Raw genomic sequence first — 22,202 nt, 5'->3', positions numbered from 1 at the left:
GGTGGTGGAGGGGCGAGGTTATTATTTACTCGAGACGATGTCGTTTTTAGGGGTTCCTTGCTTTAATAATGAACAGCCATTCCTCGATCAGTCTGCCGAACCAACCCCTAGCCGCTGATACAAAACAGACTGACAGTGGCTGAGCTCTGAGACCCGCCTCCTCTGTAAGTAATAAGGCAGCAACTCGCATTGATAAATTATTCACAAAAGAACCGGGAACAACAGCAAAAGGCAGGTTCGGCTGCGTACAGGTGAGTTTAGTTCTTTTATTCAAAACCAACTTCATAAACATTGCATCGCTGTTCAAAAATGTAAATAGATGTACAAAAATTTCCATTTAAAAATATCGGCTCTGCATGTTTTTAGAAAGCACTGTTTCGCTTTCTGCAAGTGACATAACTGATTGTTTTTGGGCAAAGTAGGTCGGAATTTGCTTAGTTGCATCGTTGACCTGCAAGTGAAGAGGGAAACCCGGTTGGTAACAAATGAAGGGAACGCAGTGCTTTCTCCCGGGCGAGTGGTATCATAGATTAACCCGTGCGCGAAATGCCCTCTGTTTAGTGGCATCTCGTGGAAACTTTCAGCCAGCACAGTTAGGCTGTTACTTTTTGAGTTCCAGGAATGGATCGGAGTAGGATGTTCTATTGCAGTGTTCTCCGCAAATGAAACAGCCATTTTTTTGTTTATATATTGTATTTAATACTCGCAATCGCTTTATTTAAATAATAGATTAAACTAAATATGCTTTTACATTATTTTCTCCAATAATGGATTTCTCCATCCAACGGTGAAGAGGTTCGTCTTCCCTCAAAACTCCTTGCTGATCTGGTTGGTCTGTGTGCTGCACGGGACAATTCATGCAAAGCTGTGCGTGTTGTGCCGTATTGTTACTGTGCTTGTGTTTCGTTCTGCGTCCTGTTCTGTTCAAATGGATGCCCATGTTAGAGAAAAGATTAAAATGCGAGGGGCGGAGATGGCGAGCGACTGAGGATATGTGACCGACCACGGAGAAATGCGCCGGATAGGGCAAAAGACCAAAGAGTCGGGCAAGAGGAGAGCTGAGACAGTTCGATGACCCTCAGTTAATGGGGGAAAGGTAAGAAAGGGAACCCAGCCGAAGAGAGAGACAGAGCGATGGACCAGTCTACAGAAAAGTTGGCGAGGCAGGAGCGGTAGAAAATGAAGTGAAAAAAGAAATATGAATTTATGAATGTTTGGGATATTGAGATTGGGGACGGAAGTAATTTCTATGTGGAGGGCAGGGGGTGAGGGATGTTGTTTGTAGGGGAAACAATACAATCTGAGTTTTAATTGGAGTTAGCCTGACATCCAGGAAGAACACCGCCGTTGTACAGATCTAAGCCGCCGATTGTCAGTCTATCAGCGTGCGCCTGATTGTCTTTCATTTCAGCGTACCTATTATCATTACAGAGCGGGGTTAATGTGGTGCTTGTGGTTTATCTGAACATTAGTTGGAGAATTAATTAGTGAAAGTCAAAAAGTAAAAAATCGGCAGAAACCCAATTAGTTTCTGTACCCAACTATGACCACCAGTCTTGTAACATTTTGCTGTTGCAAAAAATATTTTAAAATATTTTAAACATTAAAAAATATTAAAGCATGAAATATTCTCGGAATCAGGTTTAATATCACCGGCATATGTAGTGAAATTTGTTGTTTTGCGGGAGCAGTATATTGCAATACATAATTTTTAAAAGACGAATGATGGTAAGTGTGTATGTGTATAGTGCAAAAAGTCGTGAGGTAAAGTTCATGGGTTCAAGGTCCACTCAGAAATTTATTGGTAGAAGCTGTTCCCGAATAGTTGCATGTGTGCCCTCACACTTCTTATGGTCTTATACGTGTATATATAAGGCAGAGGTTGATAGGGTCTGAGAAAGCAGGAGATTGGGACTGAGAGGGAAAATGGATCAGCCATGATGAAATGGTGGAGCAGACTCGATGGGCCAACTGGCCCAATTCTGCGTCTATATATTATGGTCTTCTTTACTTCCTCCCTGACGTTACCAATGAGAAGAGGGATCATTGCTGGGAAACAGAAATGCCCAATGGAATCAACGTTCAGGTTAAAATCCATAACTTCAAAAGGGAATTAAAGCAGATTTAGAAAAAGAATTAAAAGTGGACAACTTGAAATGTATTTAAGTATTTAAACAGGATCCTGACAATAAGGTTCTGAGGTTGTTGTATCAAGCCATAGAGTATCTTCCTTGTTATTCCTCAGCTTACCCATCTTTTCTCTTCCCCCAATCTTAATTTTTTTAAATTCTGGTCAACTAAGTAAGTGTTTTTTATATATCTCAAACTCTTTTCCTTTTGCTCCCTTTGCACTGATTTCCACATTACTTTTCAGGGCTGTTGGGAATCTTAATGCTTTTTTGGGCTGAGAGCCATGGACTGGGGTGGGTCAGGCTGAGACTTTACAGGTCATTGGTGAGACCACATTTGGAGTACTGTGAGCAGTTTTGGCCTCGTATCCAAGAAAGGATGTGCGGGCATTGGAGAAGGTCCCGAGGAGGTTCACGAGAATTATCCCAGGAATGAAGGGGTTAACATATGAGAAGAGTTTGATGGCTCTGGGCCTGTACTCACTGGAGTGTAAAGAATGAGGGGGTTCTCAATGAAACGTACCAAATATTGAAAGGTCTAGATGGAGTGTATTTGCAGAAGGTGTTTCCATTTGTGGGTAAGTCTAAGACAGAGAGTACAGCATCCGAGTAGAAGGTGGTGAATCTTGTGGAATTCATTGCCAAAGATGACTGTGGAGGCCAAGTCACTGGGGAAATTTTAAAGCAGAGGTTGATAGCAACCTCTGATGAGCAAGGGCATCAAATGTTATGGGGGGAAGAAAACAGGAAAATGGGATAGAGGGGAAAAAATAAATCAGTATGATTGAATGGCGGGGCAAACTTGATGGCCTAAACTCTGCTTCTGTGTCTTATGGTCTTAGGGGTCAGAGTGCATGGCACTTAGTCTCAAGGTATAATTGCTGGACATCTTAGTCATTAACCTAAGTTGCCACGACAACAATAGACATGACTCAGCGTCAGTCATGCTACTTACACACCCACCAAAGCACTTTCTAGACATTCAGTTAGCTGCCCGACACAAGCAGGTAGAAGGTGGATTTCAGACACACCAAGGTTGCTTCAAGATTCATTGACATTTCACAGAATGATATGTGGAGTTTATACGGGTCTCATATTCTGTGGTCGTGAAGTGAGGAGAAGCCTTTCAAAGAAGTGTTCCTGAAAAGTGACACGGAAGCAGGAGCCGGTGATCTCTGTTCTTTCATCTGAGCCACTGGTAGTTTAATCAGGTCAGGAAAGGTGAGTGCAATCTCACAGTCAGCTACACCCCGAATGTTTTATTCATACAGCTCCCACACTGCCTTTTTAACTCTAAATCATCATTCCTACACCAATTCAGTGTGCAGGTACGCCTATTCCTTTCTGTCGTTATACATCCTCACGCCCATATCTATCCAGTTTCCAATCACCGTCAAGCTCATCCTATGAAAATCAGTGGCTGTTTTCAGGGCTGGTTTCTGATGGGGGAAGTTAAGGGAAAGACAGGGAAAGTTTGCGGTTGGAGTTGTTGATGGTGATGGTAAAAGGATTTGCATCTCGATGTGACGGCCTAATACTGAGTTTAATTTGTTCACCCTAGTTAGCAGTGTGTACCACTGCTCCTGCTTTGACTAGAGCTTCTTCTCCATCCTTCACCTTGTGCTACAAAGTGCTCTGTCCTCTCCAGTCAGTGTCTCCACAGTATTGTTCAGGGTGTGACAGACAAGTATTACATTGGCTGGTGCATTTAAAGGGTGTTCCAGAAACACCAAGCCCCTGAGAGCACACACTTACAACATACTGATCCTCACTGGGATTTTCCAGTGAGAAATGACTGCCGGTGTCCTGCTTCTGTACTTCAGAGATTGCGTTCCTGTCAGCCATAAGCAGTAAGCAGACCATGAGTTAACTTCCTGATCTGTAATTGCTGGACATGCCTGTACAGTTGGAAGATTATGGCAAGCCCTTCCATAATCCCTCACGACTTTCCTCCCTCAGCAATCTAAGATGCATCCAATCTGGACTGACAAGTTGTCGAGTTTAAGTACATCTTTTCTGATACCTCCTGCTCATCAGTTTTCATGTTGTCTGTTATTTCAGTTTTTATTTTTATTTAGAGAGAGAAAGCACAGTAACAATCTAATGAGCCCGTGCTGTCCATTTATGCCCACGTGACCAATTAACCTGCTAAACTGTTCATAGAAACATAGAAAACCTACAGCACAATACAGGCCCTTTGGCCCACAAAGCTGTGCCGAACATGTCCTTAGAAATTACCTCGGGTTACCCATAGCCCTCTATTTTTCTGAGCTCTATGTACCTGTTGACCCTATTGTATCCACCTTCACCACCGTTGCTGGCAGCCCATTCCACACACTCACCTCTCTCTGCATAAAAAACTTACCCCTGACATCTCCTCAGTCATCTTTGGACTGTGGGAGGAAATGGAGTACGTGGAGGAAACCCTTACAGAGAGAATGTACAAACTACTTACATAGTGTGGTAGGAAATGAACGAGGGTCGCTGGCACTGTGATAGGGTTACACTCACTGTTGCACAACCATGACGTCCCCACACTACTGTGCCAACCAGTTCTCCCCTGGCAACTCCTTCCATGGTGAACCAGAATTTTTAGGAAAAAGCAGCAACTACTACACACAATCCTGGGAGGAAAGGATCACTAGGGAGACATGACACGTGCAGAAGTGCGCCCAGAGGCCGAGCTTCTTTATGTGGTCAGTGAGGGCGGGGTGGTTGAAGTGCTGTATTCAGGAGCTTCAGTCGGGCCTTTGATAGGGTTCCACACTGTTGGCCTTTCTGGAAGGTTAGACTGCATGGAACCAAGGAGAACTGGCTGATTGGATACACAACACATGCAAAGTGCTGGAAGGAACTCAGCAAGCCAGGCAGTATCTGTAACCACAAGGAAGTCTTCAGGTTCTGGAAATCCAAAGCAACATGAACAAAATGTTGGAGGAACCCAGCAGGTCACGCAACATCTATGGAAATGAATCATCCTTTTTGGGCCAAAACATCAACTGTTTATTCCTCTCCATAGATGTTGCCTGACCTGCTAAGTTCCTCCAGCATGCTGTATGTGTTTCTCAAGATTTTCAGCATCTGCAGAATCTCCTGTGTTTATGATTGTTGCACTATTAGCTTGACGGTAGAAAGCAGAGGATAATGCCGGAAGGTTGCTTCTCGGACTAGAAGCCCATGACTAGTGGTGTACCTCAGAGGTTGGGGCTTTGCATATTGTTGTTTGTCATCTGTATGCACAATTTTGATGTGAATCTATGAGTCATGGTTAATAAGCTTGCAGATGACACTACAGTAGGTGGTATAGTGGACTGAGAAGACGGCAGAGAAAAATTTGCCTACCTCTTGCTGACATGAAGGCTAGAATGTTCTAAACCTTGAGGGGTAATAAACTATGCATATGAAGATGCAGGTAGACCGGCTAATTGGGGAGAATAGTGGCAGATGAAATTCAATACCGATCACTGTGAGTTGATACATGTTAGCAGAAAGGAAGAAAGAAAACATTGAGCATGCTGTACAGTTCTTAAAAGTGTGCAGGAGCAGGGGTTTAAGTCTTTCCAAGTAACAAGACAAATTGAGAGAGGTTATTAAAGTTGAGGGGATCCTGGGATTTATATTTAGAAGTGGAGAGTACAAAAGCGGGGGAGTTATTCTGCTGCTGCACAAAAGACTGATTAGGTAACAACCCCGTTCACCCCTGGTCACCACAGTTTAATGAGGACATGAGGGATCTCGAGGGGTGCAGGACATATTCACTGGACTAGGTCCAGAGCTTCAGCTGTGAGGTTAAATTGGAGAACTTGGGGTAGTTCTGCTTGCCGTGATGAAGGCTGATGGAGTTATGGGAGATTGTGACTGCTTTTGAAAGTTTAAGTGAGGGGGAGTTCTTCCCATTTCCAGAACCAGCAGGCATGGATTTAATTTATTTTTGACGAAGGGGGATTTGATGAAAACTGCTTTACTCATTGTTGTCATGATGTGGATTTTACTGTGTGCAAGGCTGGCAGAAGCTTAATCAATCAGTGCCTTCGGAAGGGAGTCAGATAGGCAGTTGAGAAGGAATCATTTACAGTTCTCTGAGGAAAGAACTTTGAACATAACTAACAGGATTACACTTCTATAAAATGTCCTTTTTGTGTTCCATAGCATTTCTATGATACGATTCTGTGATTCAGCTCGACCCTCTGCTCTGTTTCATAGACTCACGGAATGAACAGCATTCACAAAAGCTAGCAAAGTACATTGAAAAAGTTGGTGCCTACAAAGTTTAAATTCAGAACACTAAATTTCGAACAGTAAAACTTAGAAGTTTAGCTCAAATACCAAGAAAATATCCAGCTGAGTGTTCTGAACTAGCTTCCAACAGGAAAAAAAAAGCCTGTGACAGAGTCACTCAAGAAAGCAGCAGTGAGCCCAGAGCTTACATTGATTGGTTTGTCTGTCCCAATTAGCTCCTCATACTTTCACTGGTAAGTTCAAGGGACCCATTCAAAATGTAAAAGGAGTCAAAATCCCTGTTGCCATCACTGTTAATGAGCAATTGCCATTTTTGTTTTTGTTGCTATTTTGGCCGATTTTGAATCTGGGCAGCCTGCAAATAATGAATACTGAGCTGAACTGAATATGCCTGGACTCTTTCAATTTTGTGTTTGTATTCTGTGTTTTCCGCTTTTTTTCTTGCCATTTGCACTTTTTTTTTCGTGTGGAGGGTGGTTTGATGGTTTTCTTTGAATGGGTTCCATAGTTTTTCTTTGTTTCTTTGTTTCGTGGCTGTTGTGAGGAAGACGAAACTCAGGGTTGTATACTGCATACATAATTTGATAATAAATGTACTTTGAATCTTTGAAATTGTCAAAGGTATATTGCTAGGAGATTTTCAGTCTGCTATTGAAAGCAAAAGTTGTGTAATAAATGGACATCTTGGGTATCTTTTCTTTTGTATTTAATTCCCAGTCCCACCTACCATCTACTCCCACCTTAACCAACCAAGGTTGCTTTCAAATTCGGATTCTCATAGGACTTAATATCCACCTTCATGATCTTTTTCTCTTCTTAATTTTTCTAAACATATAGCTTTCTGACAAGCTTTGGCAAATTTTTAATGTATTCAGGCCCCCAAGGATGTTGAAATTCATGTACTCTTTCAGTGACTACCCTGCATTTGTGTGATGTAGCAAATATACTGTCCTGAAGGGTTGTCTGAACGCATCCAGTTTCTATTAGTTCTCGTCAGTTAGTTCTTAAATTGGAATTAAATATGACAAATGCTAATTAATCACTTGAGAAATATCGTCATTTTGTGCACTGATAGCTTAAGCAAATATGTGTTCAAAGAAAAGGTGAATTATTCATTATAAACTTACAGCATTGTACTTTATGAAGAAGTAATTTATTTCAAAATTGATATATTTTAAATGTCACACTTCACTTAGGATGACTTGGTTAGAGTTTCAGATGAGGAAATCAATGTAATGATTTTTCTACTCATTAAAATTTATAGCTGAAAAATCCATTCTGAAGTATTTTATTCTACAATTGTTTTGCTAAATTCAATCAAATCCAAAGATTTCTCATTACTAATACTTTGTTTCAATATTTGGTCCAAAATAAATGTGACAGTTTATTTGACTAGAGTTGATCTAAAAATAAAATTTAAGATCAGTGAAATGGTTTGTAATTTTTATCTTCCTTCAAGAAGAAAAGTAGAATATCCAAATAAAGTGACAGTTTCATTGTTAGAATTACTGTAAGAACTTGAGTTGTAATACTTGATTACAGGCATTGAAATTTTTGGTTTGAGATCTCACTATTTAAAACTAGCTCTTGTTTATTTCAACAGAAAATCACCAATTCAGAAAGGGAGAGCAAGCAATACACATCTCTCCATATACTGTAAGTGTTTCTCAGATAAAATATAAAAATAATAAAATGAATCTGAGGAAAATCTTGTACAATATTTGACACCATCATACAGTGTTCAGAATTGCTGTTCTTTGTGTGGAGTAGCTAATCACATATCTTTTATCTCTTATAAGATCTCTTATCTTCCTCATCCACACCAGGCTACCTGGAGTGTCTTTGTTGAATGATAAATAGATCAATTGGTATTATGTATCTTAAATTCAAATAGGCAGAGGTCAGGGAAGAAGAGATAAAAGGGTTGGAGAAGCAGGAATCTGATAGGTAATGACAGAAGACCATGGAAGAAAGGAAAGAAAAGGAGGAGGAGCACCGGATAAGGAGATAAGGTGAATGAGAGAAACAGGAGTAGGGAATGGTGAAGGGGGGGGGTGAAATTACTAGAAGTTCGAGAAATCAAGTTGGAAGCTACCCAGATGGAATGTATGTGTGTTGCCCCTCCATCCTGAGCCTGGCAGTAGAGGAGGCCATGGACTGATATGTTGGAATGGGAATGGGAAGTAGAATTGAAATGGGTGGTGACTAGGAGATCCAGCTTTTTATGGCAGACGGAGCAGAGGTGCTCAGTGAAGTGGTCTCCCAATCTATATTGGTTCTCCCCAATATACAGGAGGCCTGACTGGGAGCACTGTGTACAGTGGGTGACACAAAATTCTAGCTAATGCAATTCACATACTAAAGCCAGGGTCAGAGTGCGAAGGGTAATGATAGAATGAAGAGGTTACAGAGACGACACCAGGAAAATATTTAAAAAGGTAAGAATGGAAGAGTTTGGGGAGTAATTGAATTCAACAACAATAGGATTTATTGCATGAATGAAACTCTGTAAGATACTTCCGGTTAGCAGGGATTTAGGTGTGATAAGTATGTGGATCAGGAAGCCGAACAGGATCCTGGAGATGAAGGTATTTTGAAATGGAAGTGAAGGAGTGGATAAATAGTTAAATTAAAGATTAAAGGTGGAAAGAGATGGCCCTTATGGTGGGAAATATTTAATCTAGAGAAAAATAAATAAGTAAAGTCCTGGATTTCCCAGCACCATGAAGAATGGTGATCGGGCCGGGGAGGGGGGGCATGCGTGGGAACTGGGATTGGGATTGGAGGAAGAAGATGGTAAGAGGGAAGATTAGGGATGTGGTGAGCGAAGTCCTTGGGGGAAGAGAATGTGAGACAAGTTGGAGAGTGGAAAGGAGGGAAATTATCAACATGGAATGGAATTGAGTTACCTATCAGTATTGACATCAGTGATGGAGGAAGGGGGTATTGAGTCTGTCACAGGCGGGATTGGGGACTGAGTTAATGGGGAATGCTCAGAAATAGGCAGCGAGAGTGAGACTTGGAAGTATTTGTGGGAGTCATTGAAATATTCAGGGATGCCTCAGGAAGCTGTAGATGGGAATTAGTAACAATGAAAACTTCTTTCTCCCTGGAAGATGGGTATCTGAGACTCCCTGGCAGCGTTACAGGTAAGGCTAGGCATTTTGGTTAATAACAGGAAAGCCCTCAATGCTCTTTGACTACCTCATTGCTCAGTTAAAACTGTTTTTGAATTAATGTGTGGGGTTGTGAATATGAGGCACCAGAGTCAAGTCTGCCAAGGTAGTCCCAGTGCACAAAGTAATCAATCACTTCCAAAATCATTTCTTTTTAAATTCCAACATAGGGTGCATATATCATTCTCATATGCAACAGAACATCAAGGCCATGAAGTTCAGAGATCAAATAGCTCTTGGTATTGCAAACAAACTTGTTTAACCCAAAGCCTGTGTCTGGGTCAGGCGGATAGAACTGGTGGCAGGATTGGGCCCATGGACAATGATTCATCAATGACAAGCAGTCTTATAGTGGGGAGATCTGAGAGGCCGGGGAAGGCATTGAAGTGGCAGAGCTCTGTGTTTGGAGACTAACCCCATGACTCTTGATATGCCCCTGAAAGGACACCATGTCCTGTACCTTACAGAAGAGGAGCCTGTAACCGAATAAAATCTTATAAAACAATATCAACTTTAGAGAAGTAATAATATTATGTTTAAATTTGACCCAATTTTATAGGATATATATATATATATATATATATATATATACAGCATTTTATATTAATTACGATCCTCATGGGATTCTGGAGGTAATGATGTGACGGAATGAAGCAAAGCCATTACTGTAGGAAAACAGCAGTTACTGAATACTTCAGAGAAGAATCAAGACAGGCAGTCCCACTAAGCTAAATTTTTGCTACAGGACCATGCTCGTCCTTAGCTAAACAAAGGAAGATGGGTTGCAGAGGGATAATATTTGGATGTCTTCTGCAAATGCCTTCATCTGCTAACAACAGTTTAAAGTTTCATCTTTTTAGGAGGTACTAGGTTATGTATCATATCTCAACATGCTTCCTGGAATCTCAGTTTACAAACGTTTTATTACCAATTAACATAGAAACATAGAAACATAGAAAATAGGTGCAGGAGTAGGCCATTCGGCCCTTCAAGCCTGCACCGCCATTTATTATGATCATGGCTGATCATCCAACTCAGAACCCAGCCTTCCCTCCATACCCCCTGACCCCTGTAGCGACAAGGGCCATATCTAACTTCCTTTTAAACATAGCTAATGAACTGGCCTCAACAGTTTGCTGTGGCAGAGAATTCCACAGATTCACCACTCTCTGTGTGAAGAAGTTTTTCCTAACCTCAGTCCTAAAAGGCTTCCCCTCTATCCTCAAACTGTGACCCCTCGTTCTAGACCTCCCCAACATCGGGAACAATCTTCCCGCATCTAGCCTGTCCAATCCCTTTAGGATCTTATACGTTTCAATCAGATCCCCCCTCAATCTTCTAAATTCCAACGAGTACAAGCCCAGTTCATCCAGTCTTTCTTCATATGAAAGACCTGCCATCCCAGGAATCAATCTGGTGAACCTTCTTTGTACTCCCTCTATGGCAAAGATGTCTTTCCTCAGATTAGGGGACCAAAACTGCACACAATACTCCAGGTGTGGTCTCACCAAGGCCTTGTACAACTGCAGTAGTACCTCCCTGCTCCTGTACTCGAATCCTCTCGCTATAAATGCCAGCAGTATTAGATGTATGAGGATCAAGTTATCTGATAACAATATTAGGCATTCAGCACCAAAGGTGTGCCGCTTAAATTCCAGACCCAGTTATTTGATTGCTCGATCCTACAAAGTAATTAAGTAACTAAATGACCATAGTTTTCAGTTTTCCAAAGTTGGATGATGACAAGTGTTTTCTTTTGATCCTGAGCAGTTGAAGATTTTGTTCATTCACTGTATTTTTGGTAATATTTATTTTCAATTATAGAAAGATTCATATGTTTAAGAAAACATGGAAGTGACATGAATTGTGAAAAGAACATTCTTCCCAGAAGACGCCGTCACCAAAGTTTTCATCGTCCACAGTGCACGGTTTGCAAGCAGAATGGATGGGATAGCTTCTATTTACGCTGGAAACCATTCCATTCTCTTTAACTTCTCAAAGAGAAATTTCACCTTTGATCATTTTGACCAGTGCTATTCACCATCCGCCATGATTTTCATATTAGCTCTGATTTACAGTGCTATCATCATCCTTGGGGTTTCTGGCAATCTACTTCTAATTGTTATCATCATGAAACAGAAGGAAATGCACAATGTCACAAACATTCTGATTGTCAACCTGTCAGTCTCCGACCTGCTGATCAGTATCATGTGCTTGCCTTTCACTTTTGTCTATACGTTCATGGACCACTGGATTTTTGGTGAGGCCATGTGTAAGCTGAACTCGATGATCCAGTGCATCTCCATCACTGTCTCCATCTTCTCCTTGGTGCTGATTGCCGTGGAGCGCCACCAGCTGATCATCAACCCCCGTGGTTGGAGACCCAACAACAAGCATGCCTACCTAAGCATTGCCATTATGTGGGCAGTGGCCATCCTGACAGCACTGCCTTTCCCACTTTACCATATCCTAACAAGTGACCAGATCCAATTTGACCCTAAATACTCAGAGGAATTTGCTGGAATCTATTTGTGTTTTGACCAGTGGCCATCAGAAAACCAGAGGCTTGCCTATACCACGTGTCTCCTGATATTGCAGTACTTTGCTCCACTCTGCTTTATATTCATCTGCTACTTCAAAGTAAGTGAGAAAAAGTGTCTATATTTTGCAACATATCTGTCTGGTTTACATATTATAAAAGTTGGTTTGCTTGTGAATCTTATGTTTTGGTTTTCAATCTGTCAATTCTGAAGAAGCTGATGTACTTCAATACAATGTCGCTTTGAAGCAGTTTCAAAATCGATCTAACATGGATCTTGAAAGACATTGGCAGACAGTAGTCATGAGTGCTGCCGGATGGAACTGTTATCGAGCGCTCAATATATCCAATCAAAGTTTTGGGTTTATGCATATGTTTAGTGAGTACTAGACTGCTTGAATGTGTTAAAGTTATGGTAGTGCAGTTTAAGGACATAGATTTTTGTGGAGACATAATTTTGAAGTACTTTATGTCAGTTATTGGTATGATAGTAAGAATTTTATTTAAGAGATATGTTATTAGCATCTACATTAAGGAAAATATTCCAAATCTGAATTTGAATCATAATGTTAGTCAACATCTCAAAGCACGTAAATGCAGCAAGAGTGAAAGGAAACTGTCCATGACGATTCTCGGCTTTCCAATTATGCTTATTTGTGGCATTTTCAGTAGTTAGATATAACTAATACTGTTGTGTCACGTGGAAGGAAATTGGGCAAATGGACCAGTTTGTCTATTTGTATAATGTAATTTGTTTTATTTTTGATTCTGCAAGACAATCAGCATAAATAGATGGACAACGTAACGTTTGCTGAAAATGTTAACATATTTTGCGGCATGCTATATATTTCCTACATGTAGTTATTTTTAATGTTCCCACCATTCATGGTTTATCACAGGCTTAAGTTTTCTGATCAAGGAACAATCACAGCAATTTTTTATCAGTGATTTACCAAATCAGATTTCTTTGCTATCACATAAGGCTGCTTGGAGTACTGCAAAAAGAATAGGAAAAGAAGTAAGTGGTAATAACTTTCTCAGCTATTTGAATGAAGAATGCTTTAAATTGTACAGAAAATAATGATCAAGATCTATAAAGCTGACTTTATTCAGGCAGATTCGTTAATCACACAGCTAAGTAATTATTTGCTGTATTTCTTTGGTACTCTAAATTTTTTTGATAAGGATTAATCACTGGCATATTTAATGTAATGGAAAATGTATGCACAGTATGTTGCTATTTCTTACAAAATCACATATCTTATCTTGATGAACAAGATTATATACCAAAATATTTTCTTATTTGTCTCTGATCTTTTCAACTGGACATCAATTGGTGAACACTAAAGTAATTTTATGCACCTCTCATGGACAATCTTGAGAGAGAAAGGTTTATAAATTCTGTTTTCCCAAGAGCAGTGAGTGATGGAATGATACACTTCAGTTTTTTGTTAGATCTAAAGAGAACACAAGATCATTTTTTTTTCTGTAGGAAATGAAAAAAAGTATGGAAATTATTATGTTAGGTTATTGTATGAATACTTATGTCTGAATAAAATTCCTTTCTGTTTTCATAACACAGATATTAATTTATTTACAATAAACAAGCATACATATCTTTTAAAAGCAATCTTCATCCCTGTCTGTGCTGTTAATATGAATATCTATGTATTTATAATGACAATGTTATTTGTAACATTTCCAGATTTTTTTTCAATAGTAATAGAACTAATATTAATGTTCCACAGAATATTTTTCTGATTGTGTTCCCAATCAGGGAAGTTCATGCATGGTAAATCCTGATGGGGATTGAAGTGAAGAAACAAATCAAATTTGCATGAGTTGTTGGCCTCTGTGCAAATTCCTGTTGTTTCATTCCAGTTTTCAAAGATTTGCACTAGGCACATGAATCAGTGTGAAATCTGACTTTCCTTATCAGCTACTGGCCATTTTTTAGAGCTTTTCTTCAGAGAAAGGGGCACAATCATTTCTTTTAAATACGTGCATTAAATATTTGATTAACAAATATTTGTAAGGTACAATCATTTGTAACACATATGATGAGGATTTTGAGGTGTGGAACAGTCAGCAAGGATTGCACCTTAATTAGCCATGGAGTTGATTTTAAACTATAAAATTTATTTATATTTAGTGTTACAGTATGGAATAGGCCCTTCCAGCACTTTGAGCTGCACCACCTAGTAACACCCAACAAACCGATTAGCCCTAACCTAACGACAGGGCAACTTACAATTAAAAATTAACATGCCCAGTACATCTTTGGACTGTGAGAGAAAACTGGAGGACCTGGAAATGACCCGGACATTCCACCAAGAGGACATACAGAGACTCCTTACAGAGCGGTGCCGGAATTGATTTCAGATCTCTAGAACATCCTGAGCTGTAATAGGGTCACACTAACTGCTACGCCACTGTGGTGTCCATTATAGAAATTTGCTACTGATAGAATATTCTACTTGTTGTTTAGGCATCAGAATGATCTCTTTAATAGGAACTATCTAGTTTCCTACCTTCTCTGCATCTCTTTCATAATATGATAAAACTGTATGATTTGACCTTACAGTGAATCTTAACAGCAGTGTTTTATATTCTGGTGAATGAGCAATTTGATTTGAGTTTTATTAGTTTAATGTAGCAGTCAATTAACCTGAGTTTGGAATTGTACATCTAACACAACTGATTACATTCTCATACGTATCACGACTTGGAGCAACACCTGAACAAAAAAGAACAATTAACTTTGGAATCACAAGGAAACTCTTTATCCTGGCATTTTCAATTCACAACTTCAGAAACCACGGAGGGCTGTAATGCCCAAATATTGTCACAGTGCCAAGTGTGCTGTTGTTGGACTTAACCAAATTTGGTTTTTAACTTTCTTCAAAAAAAACTTTATTACCATTCTTTTCATGAATTGTTGTGCATTTTTCAGTGGTTTTGGTGTGATTAAACAGTTTAATTAAGAACATTCTGATTGTCATAGTGCCAGACAGCACAGAAACAGCTCCTTCAGCCTACTGACTATAAATCATCAAACAGCTATTTACATTGGTTCTATGCTAATCACTTATTCTCTCCACATTCTCCTCTGCTCCCGTCAGATTCTACCACTCACCTACACGCTTGAACAATTTTACAATGGTCAATTAACCAGCTAACCTACAGTCTTTGAGATGTGAGAGGAAACAGACAGACGTATGTAGAGCTCCTGGCATTTTACAATATGCTGGTCAGCAGCAATTCCTTTGGACCTCTCCTTCCACTGAAAGACCATCAGGTTTCAAAGAGACCAGCGGTTCTCTTCCGACAAGCTGATGATCTCCAGCAGCAGCAGTTGTTTGACCCACTATGTGTCCTGGAGAATGGCTGGAAGTGTACACAGCTACTCAGGATGAACTTCAACAAAGGTCACTGTGTACCCTTCCAGATTTTCTTGATGTGGTCTGTAAGTGGACGAATCACCATCTCATGGGCAACATGGAGTGACTTTTAGATCCTGGCTCTGCAAGAAGACCCCGACGAGAAGTGCACTTCTCACCACCAGCCAAAGAAGGTCTTGTTGATTTTAAAGAGTTCTGTTGGTGAGGCACTTTGCCAAATAACTTTGACAGTCTGAACAGGAAAACAGTTCTTATGCACATGACAATAAACTCGACTTGAGATGGCCGCCAATCATCCCTTTGACTTCACTGTGGTGAAGTTGCTTCCCTCTAGCAGAATATCCAGACTCAGGGAATGGCAGTCATTGCCCTCCCAGCGACAGGACCACAATCATGACCATTACCAATAGTTCAGTAAGTCACACCGCTGGAAGAACAGCAGGTTGGACTTGACCTTGACAAGCTATCCTAAGATTGCAACACATCACATTGCAAAAGCTAACTGTAAACTTTAAACCGATTATTTTATTTCTTTTGTTATTTTAATTCTTATCTGTCTTTTTTCCACAGAAGAATTTTAACTTATTTAATAAGGTGAGCTGATCAGTTGCTATATTTAATCATCAAGAACTCATAGCATAGTGAAACAAGGTGGGGGATACAAGTTTTAATGCAGGTGTCAGCTGAATGAAACAGGCCAGAAAATGTATCTCCCCCTCCCCCTCCCACTTTCAAATCTCTTACTAGCTCTTCCTTCAGTTACTCCTGACGAAGGGTCTCGGCCTGAAACATCGACTGTACCTCTTCCTAGAGATGCTGCCTGGCCTGCTGCGTTCACCAGCGACTTTGATGTGTGTTGCTCGAATTTCCAGCATCTGCAGAATTCCTCATGTGAACAAGCAACAAATGCTACTCATTCAGATGCTAATAAGCCCACAGAGATCTTGTCTGTTATTTTGTGTCCAGTTTTTCCTTTCTTGACTGCTTGATGGTGACAATGAAGTTCCAAAATTAGTGACGTGATACAGTCTGAAAGTGCAAACAAACAATTAAACTAGTCACATCGAGAGAGAGCAAAAGAAGATGTAAAAGAAGGAATAGGAATTTTACGACTTCTTGTTAACAAAATCATAACTATATTGGTGAAGCTTTGGTCTTTGATGATACCAGAAATACAGGGTTAAGAATCATACTGAGAGCTTCATTAGAAATACTGAAGAAGTAAAAGAAGAACCCAACAAGATTGCTGGCCCTTGTAGAGATCTTGCACCTCAGAGAGACACATAACAAAGACAAAGTAATAAAAACAGTGGAAAGTTATGTTCAGGAGGGCTGGCACTTTTCCAAATCAAACGCTCAGTAATTTCAGCAAGGTTTTCCATGAAACCTTTTATTTTAATGATTATAGTATTTTAAAATATTACAATAAACAGAACATACAAGGATGTTTCCAATACAGCAGACTGTTTTAGTTCAATTAATATGGTAAACAGTGAGAATTATTGTCATTTAGAGAAAATTATAGCCTTGAGAATCACTAAAAGATATTCTGTTTTAAATTGAATTTACTGATAAATGATTTCAATGTTGTTCAATGATTTACATAAGCCTTGCTCCTTTATAAATGAGTTAATGCATTTTAGAGAACACCATTAAGGAACTGATTGTTAGTATCATATTGTATACATCTGTAGCTTGCAAGAAGAGCTAACCTAAGTTTGTGTCTTCTTTCATCACCTATACTTCCCTCTGCATTCCTTGTGTAGGACTTGATGCCATTAGTCAGAGTAATACTGCATGGATCCAGGCCCTTTGGCCCAGTAAGCCCATGCTGACCACAGTACCCATTACTTATTTGTTTATTGAGATACAGTGTGGAGTTTGCTCTTCGAGCCACAGCACCCAGCAATCACCCAATTTAACCTGAGTTTAATCACAGGCCAATTTACAATGACCAATTAACTTCCAACCAATTGCTCTAAGCGATTTCTAGTTGTATCTCTCTTCCTCAAAAGGTGATCCAAGCAGTGTCTGTGATCTTGTTTTAATTTGGAGGTAGATATTTGAAAAGCAAGGATGTGTAAAGTTAACATATGGAATGCAGAAGAGCAGGCTTGAGAGGCTAAATGTCCCACACCTTCTGATTCTTGATATGTTGGCACAGACAATGACCCTTCTCAAACAGTTCAAACTGTAGGCTGTCACTAATGACTCTCACCCTGCTACCTTCAAATACAATAAATAATTGAATAGGAATTGGGAAGCCAAAATTTGGTCACTGAATTTATTTGAACATGCCTTCCACCATGCTGGCAGAGATCAGCCAATTTAACCGAGACTATATGACGAATCTATACATTCTCTGGATTACAGGACATAGCTTATAGTTCATTAGACTGCGGAGTGTTTATGGAGCCATGTGATTGCTGTCATCTTGGAGAACAATTTATAGCTGATTTCCAGAAAAGAATATTTTCTATAATGTGATACAGATGTGCTTGAATTTTGAAATATAATTTATTAAAAGTAATCTTGTTTTTTCTTCAAAAGATATATATGCGCCTGAGGAGGAGGAATACTATGATGGAGAAGATGAGAGAGAATAAATACAGGGCAGATGAGAACAGAAGGATAAACGTTATGCTAATCTCCATTGTAGTTGCTTTTGCAGTCTGCTGGCTACCTCTCAACATTTTCAATGCTGTTTTTGATTGGAACCATGAGGCTTTTAATAATTGCCATCATAATCTAGTTTTCTCTTTATGCCATCTGACAGCAATGCTCTCAACCTGCACAAACCCCATTTTTTATGGATTCCTCAATAAGAACTTTCAGAGGGACTTGCGATCAATTCTTCATTACTGTAAATGCAGCTCCAGAGAGGAGGACTACGAAGCTATTGCCATGTCAACCATGCAGACTGAGATTTCCAAGAGCTCTTTGAAACAGACAACACAAATTGCTTGAGATTTGTTGATTCCAAAGTATTGCCTAAGTAGTATGAACAGTAATTGGTGCCCCCAACTATGCTACTGAATATTACTACAGATCATTCTACCTATGTGAAGCAAAACATCTACTCAACGTCTTAAATAATTTCATGAATTTTATATTTTACCTATTAAACAGGAGATTCCTTACAACTTGCTCTTTCTGGTCTATGTTCCATAATTGGTAACATCTATGCTACTTTTGAAGAAGACTTTGGTAAAATAGTTCAAGGTCACGAACTTCACAGCATGAACTTTATAACTTCTCTTTATGTCTTCTTGGTAACATGGGGAAGGGCATATTTTATAATGTATCCGAACTCTTTTCAAATTATATTCTGTTAGCATGCACTCTATTTTCAAGACCTTTAGATGTATTAACAAAATTAGTTCTCTGTATTGATATCATGGAAGAACTGAAGCTTAAGGTTTTAGTGTTCTTCTCAAGATGAGAGGAAAATTAAAGGACAGCTACCTCATTCTGTTGCCACTTGCCTCCCAGTAGCAAAGAAATGGATGGGTAGTGTTGTTTCCCTTGGGCAGATGATAGTGAAGGATAGAGGACTTGTAAATAAGGAAGTCATTGATTTTGAGAATCTATTTCACAAAAAAAACTTTTCTTTTACAGGCTTGATTTTACAAATACACTCCCGTTAAGTAAATCTGCAGCAGATACTTTGAACCAAAAAAAAACTTGGTACGATAACAATGTTGTTTGTGGGTTCTTTTGACAAACTGTATTATTATAATGTCACCATTGTCCAATGTTATATATTTGATGCATGTCAACGTTTGGAAAGAAGAACACCATCAGTATTAATAAGCATACTTTTCAAAAGTTACTTATTAAGAAATATTTATTATTGCCAGAACAAACAATTAATTTATGTTTAAAATGAGTTTTTAAGAAAACTGATACCCACTTTTGACAGTGAAATACTGCCAAATCATTACACAGGTGATGTTTATTAATTTATATTTACTTACTGTTACATAATGGGTTATTTTGCAATCTCAGCTTGGTCAAAAGTGCTTGAGCAAGTGTATTTAATTTCATGCCTCATGGGTAAAGTTGTGCAGAAATTAGCATTGTCTGAGGATACAAATAACAAGAAACAGTGTATTATATACGCAACACACACAAAATGCTGGCGGAACGCAGCAGGCCAGGCAGCATCTATAGGAAGAAGTACAGTCGACATTTCGGGCCGAAACCCTTCATGAGTCCTGACAAAGGGTCTCAGACTGAAACGTCGACTGTACTTCTTCCTATAAATGCTGCCTGGCCTGCTGCATTCCACCAGCATTTTGTGTGTGTTGCTTGAATTTCCAGCATCTGCGGATTTTCTCGTGTTTGCAGTGTATTATATATTCTGTTTTGGAATTCTATAGTTATCTTCAAAAATGTCACAGTGAAAGCATTTACTGTTATTAGAGCTAAACCTATCATTTTGGTTTCAATTCTGATTCCTTGTACTGAAGAAGGGTCTTGGCCCAAAACGTCAACTGTTTACTCTTTTCCATAGATGCTGCCTGACCTTCTGAGTTCCTCTAGCATTTTGTGTGTGTTGCTTTGGATTTCCAGCATCTGCAGACTTTCTTACGTTTGTGTTCCTTGTACGGAGTTAGCTTAACTCATTCAGCGGACAGGTAAAAGCATTCTGGGTCGGAGATGGGAAATTCAAAGTTGAAAAACTTTGTCACGGTCATTCATTCAGGCTTCAAAGAATGCTTCATTTGGGATGTCCTAGGATTATGAAGAACATCATATAGATGTAAGCCTGTCTATTGTTTCTCTTCTTCTGCTGGAAATCTTTGTCTGTATCTTCGGTAAAAAGAGGATTTGATGTCCAGTGAGATGTAGGTTAAATAAACTCATTGTGTCTGAATTTGGGAATGGTCATGATGTGGAGCAGGAGTGTGATTACTCCAGTGGACCAAACTACTGGATATGAATCCATGGTTCTGTGTCCAATTGATATTATCTGCCACCATGATAGTTTAGTTTTTCGTTGTAAAAACAGTTGGTGACTTACGTGGTGATATGTGTGTGTGTGTGTGTGTGTGTGTGTGTAGTACATGAATGTGTGCAAGTGTCTGTGTGTGGGAGGGTGTGTGTGTGTGTGTGTGTATGAACATTGTACAGGATCCTCAAACTGTTGACTCCCTTAGTGAGATTGACAAAATCAAAATCAAGAGAAGGAGAAACCTAAATTGGGAAGAATAGAATAAAATCAAATTGAACTAAATGTAACCATTCTTGCTAAATTCAAAAATGCTTTGCTAGGTTTAATGAAATAAAAACAAGTTCAAGCTTTGATCTAAAATCTTTGAATATCAACTTGGCGTGGTTGGTAATGACTAAGAATATGAAGCAGAATGGTGTGGCCTCATTACTCACTACATGGAAGTGATGGAAGGATATAACTAATGTTCGTACAATACTAAGGTGATTCTGCATTTTACAAAAAGTTCTTAGAATGAGAAACTAGGACATTCAAGATTCCAACATCACTGAAGAATGTCAAAGAGTCCTGTCAGTATCCAGATCAATAATCCTTCCTCAGCCTAGAACACCACAAAGAGTTACATCTACTATTCATCAGGTTCATTGTGGGACCTGGCTCAATATCAGATCGTCTCCACCCTGATCTAAGTGTTTTAGTAAAAATACCAAATAAATATAAACCCTTTCCATACAGTATATAACAGAACAAAATAATTTCATATTGAACACATCCTGCAAAATATCAGTGAGATTCTCTGAAATAGGTCAAATTAATATGAATTGAGTGGTCTTACATGCCAGTTATTTTTCAGTAGTTGAATGCATACTATTTTGAAGAACATTTTATAGAAGAAATTCCATGATCAATCAGAATGAAGGAGAGTATAAATTAACAAGAGCCCTATATTGCACTTTTATAAACTTATAATTAATGGGATGAAGCAAAGGACAAAGTAGCTAAACATCAACTGAGAAATAAATTACTTGCACTGTAAGACTAATTTGGCTAGAAGTTCAGAGCTAGTAAGCTGTGTAATGAAGCAATGCCAGCCACAAGGTAGATTTCTAGTAGATAATTGGGATTGTGGATGATTGAACCTCACATAATCGGTGGTTACAGCTGGAGAAGGATTCCTCTCATTCTCTTCCCTTATGAAATAAATACATCTTATAATAAATTCAAAAAAACCATCATCGTTATCCTTTGTCTATCAGAATCATTGTTCAAACACTGATGTACTTTCTCTTTCCTAAGGTGAGTATGTGGACGTGAGTTAACAATTTAACTTCTGAACTCATTGAGGCCATCATGGCAAAATGGAACAGACTAATTCCACCTTGAAGTAAAATTGCACGCTTTCCTGCCTTTAGAGTAACTGAATGGATAGTTATCAGATGGTGATCACGTTTACAGTATACCTTGATCACTGGCGTGCATTCCTTTAAAGGTAGTGACAAGAACCTTTGTATGTCTTGCCAAGGATGCCCATCAACAAACGCGGATTTGCAATGTTGACAATCACCCCAAAGCAGCTGCATGGATTGTTCTGTGCAATTAGGTCAGTCTGTTCAACACAGTGGAGTCAATGGCTGAAATTCACATTGCCACTCATTGTAATGTTTTCAGCACAGAGCTAGCACCACCTTCAATGTTGACTACCTTAGCACATAAGCAGTGGTCTGAGTTGTATAAGCAACAAACACCAGTGCCAGCTTGCTT

General features: G+C 39.3%; 1 protein-coding gene across 1 annotated transcript; it reads left to right on the top strand.

Annotated features, from left to right (window-relative positions):
- The first annotated feature begins 1 nt into the window (after position 1).
- On the top strand, positions 2 to 19,567 carry npy1r (neuropeptide Y receptor Y1). The gene is made up of 4 exons (XM_063046421.1): positions 2 to 251; positions 7,972 to 8,024; positions 11,369 to 12,184; positions 18,035 to 19,567. The coding sequence occupies exons 3-4, from the start codon at positions 11,486 to 11,488 to the stop codon at positions 18,449 to 18,451; spliced, it is 1,116 nt and encodes a 371-aa protein (XP_062902491.1). The 5' UTR covers positions 2 to 251; positions 7,972 to 8,024; positions 11,369 to 11,485; the 3' UTR covers positions 18,452 to 19,567.
- Positions 19,568 to 22,202: the final 2,635 nt, after the last annotated feature.

The sequence above is a fragment of the Mobula hypostoma genome, chromosome 4 (genome assembly GCF_963921235.1).
Source record: "Mobula hypostoma chromosome 4, sMobHyp1.1, whole genome shotgun sequence".
Lineage (NCBI taxonomy): Eukaryota > Metazoa > Chordata > Chondrichthyes > Myliobatiformes > Myliobatidae > Mobula > Mobula hypostoma.
This window is presented reverse-complemented; position numbering and strand designations above follow the sequence as displayed.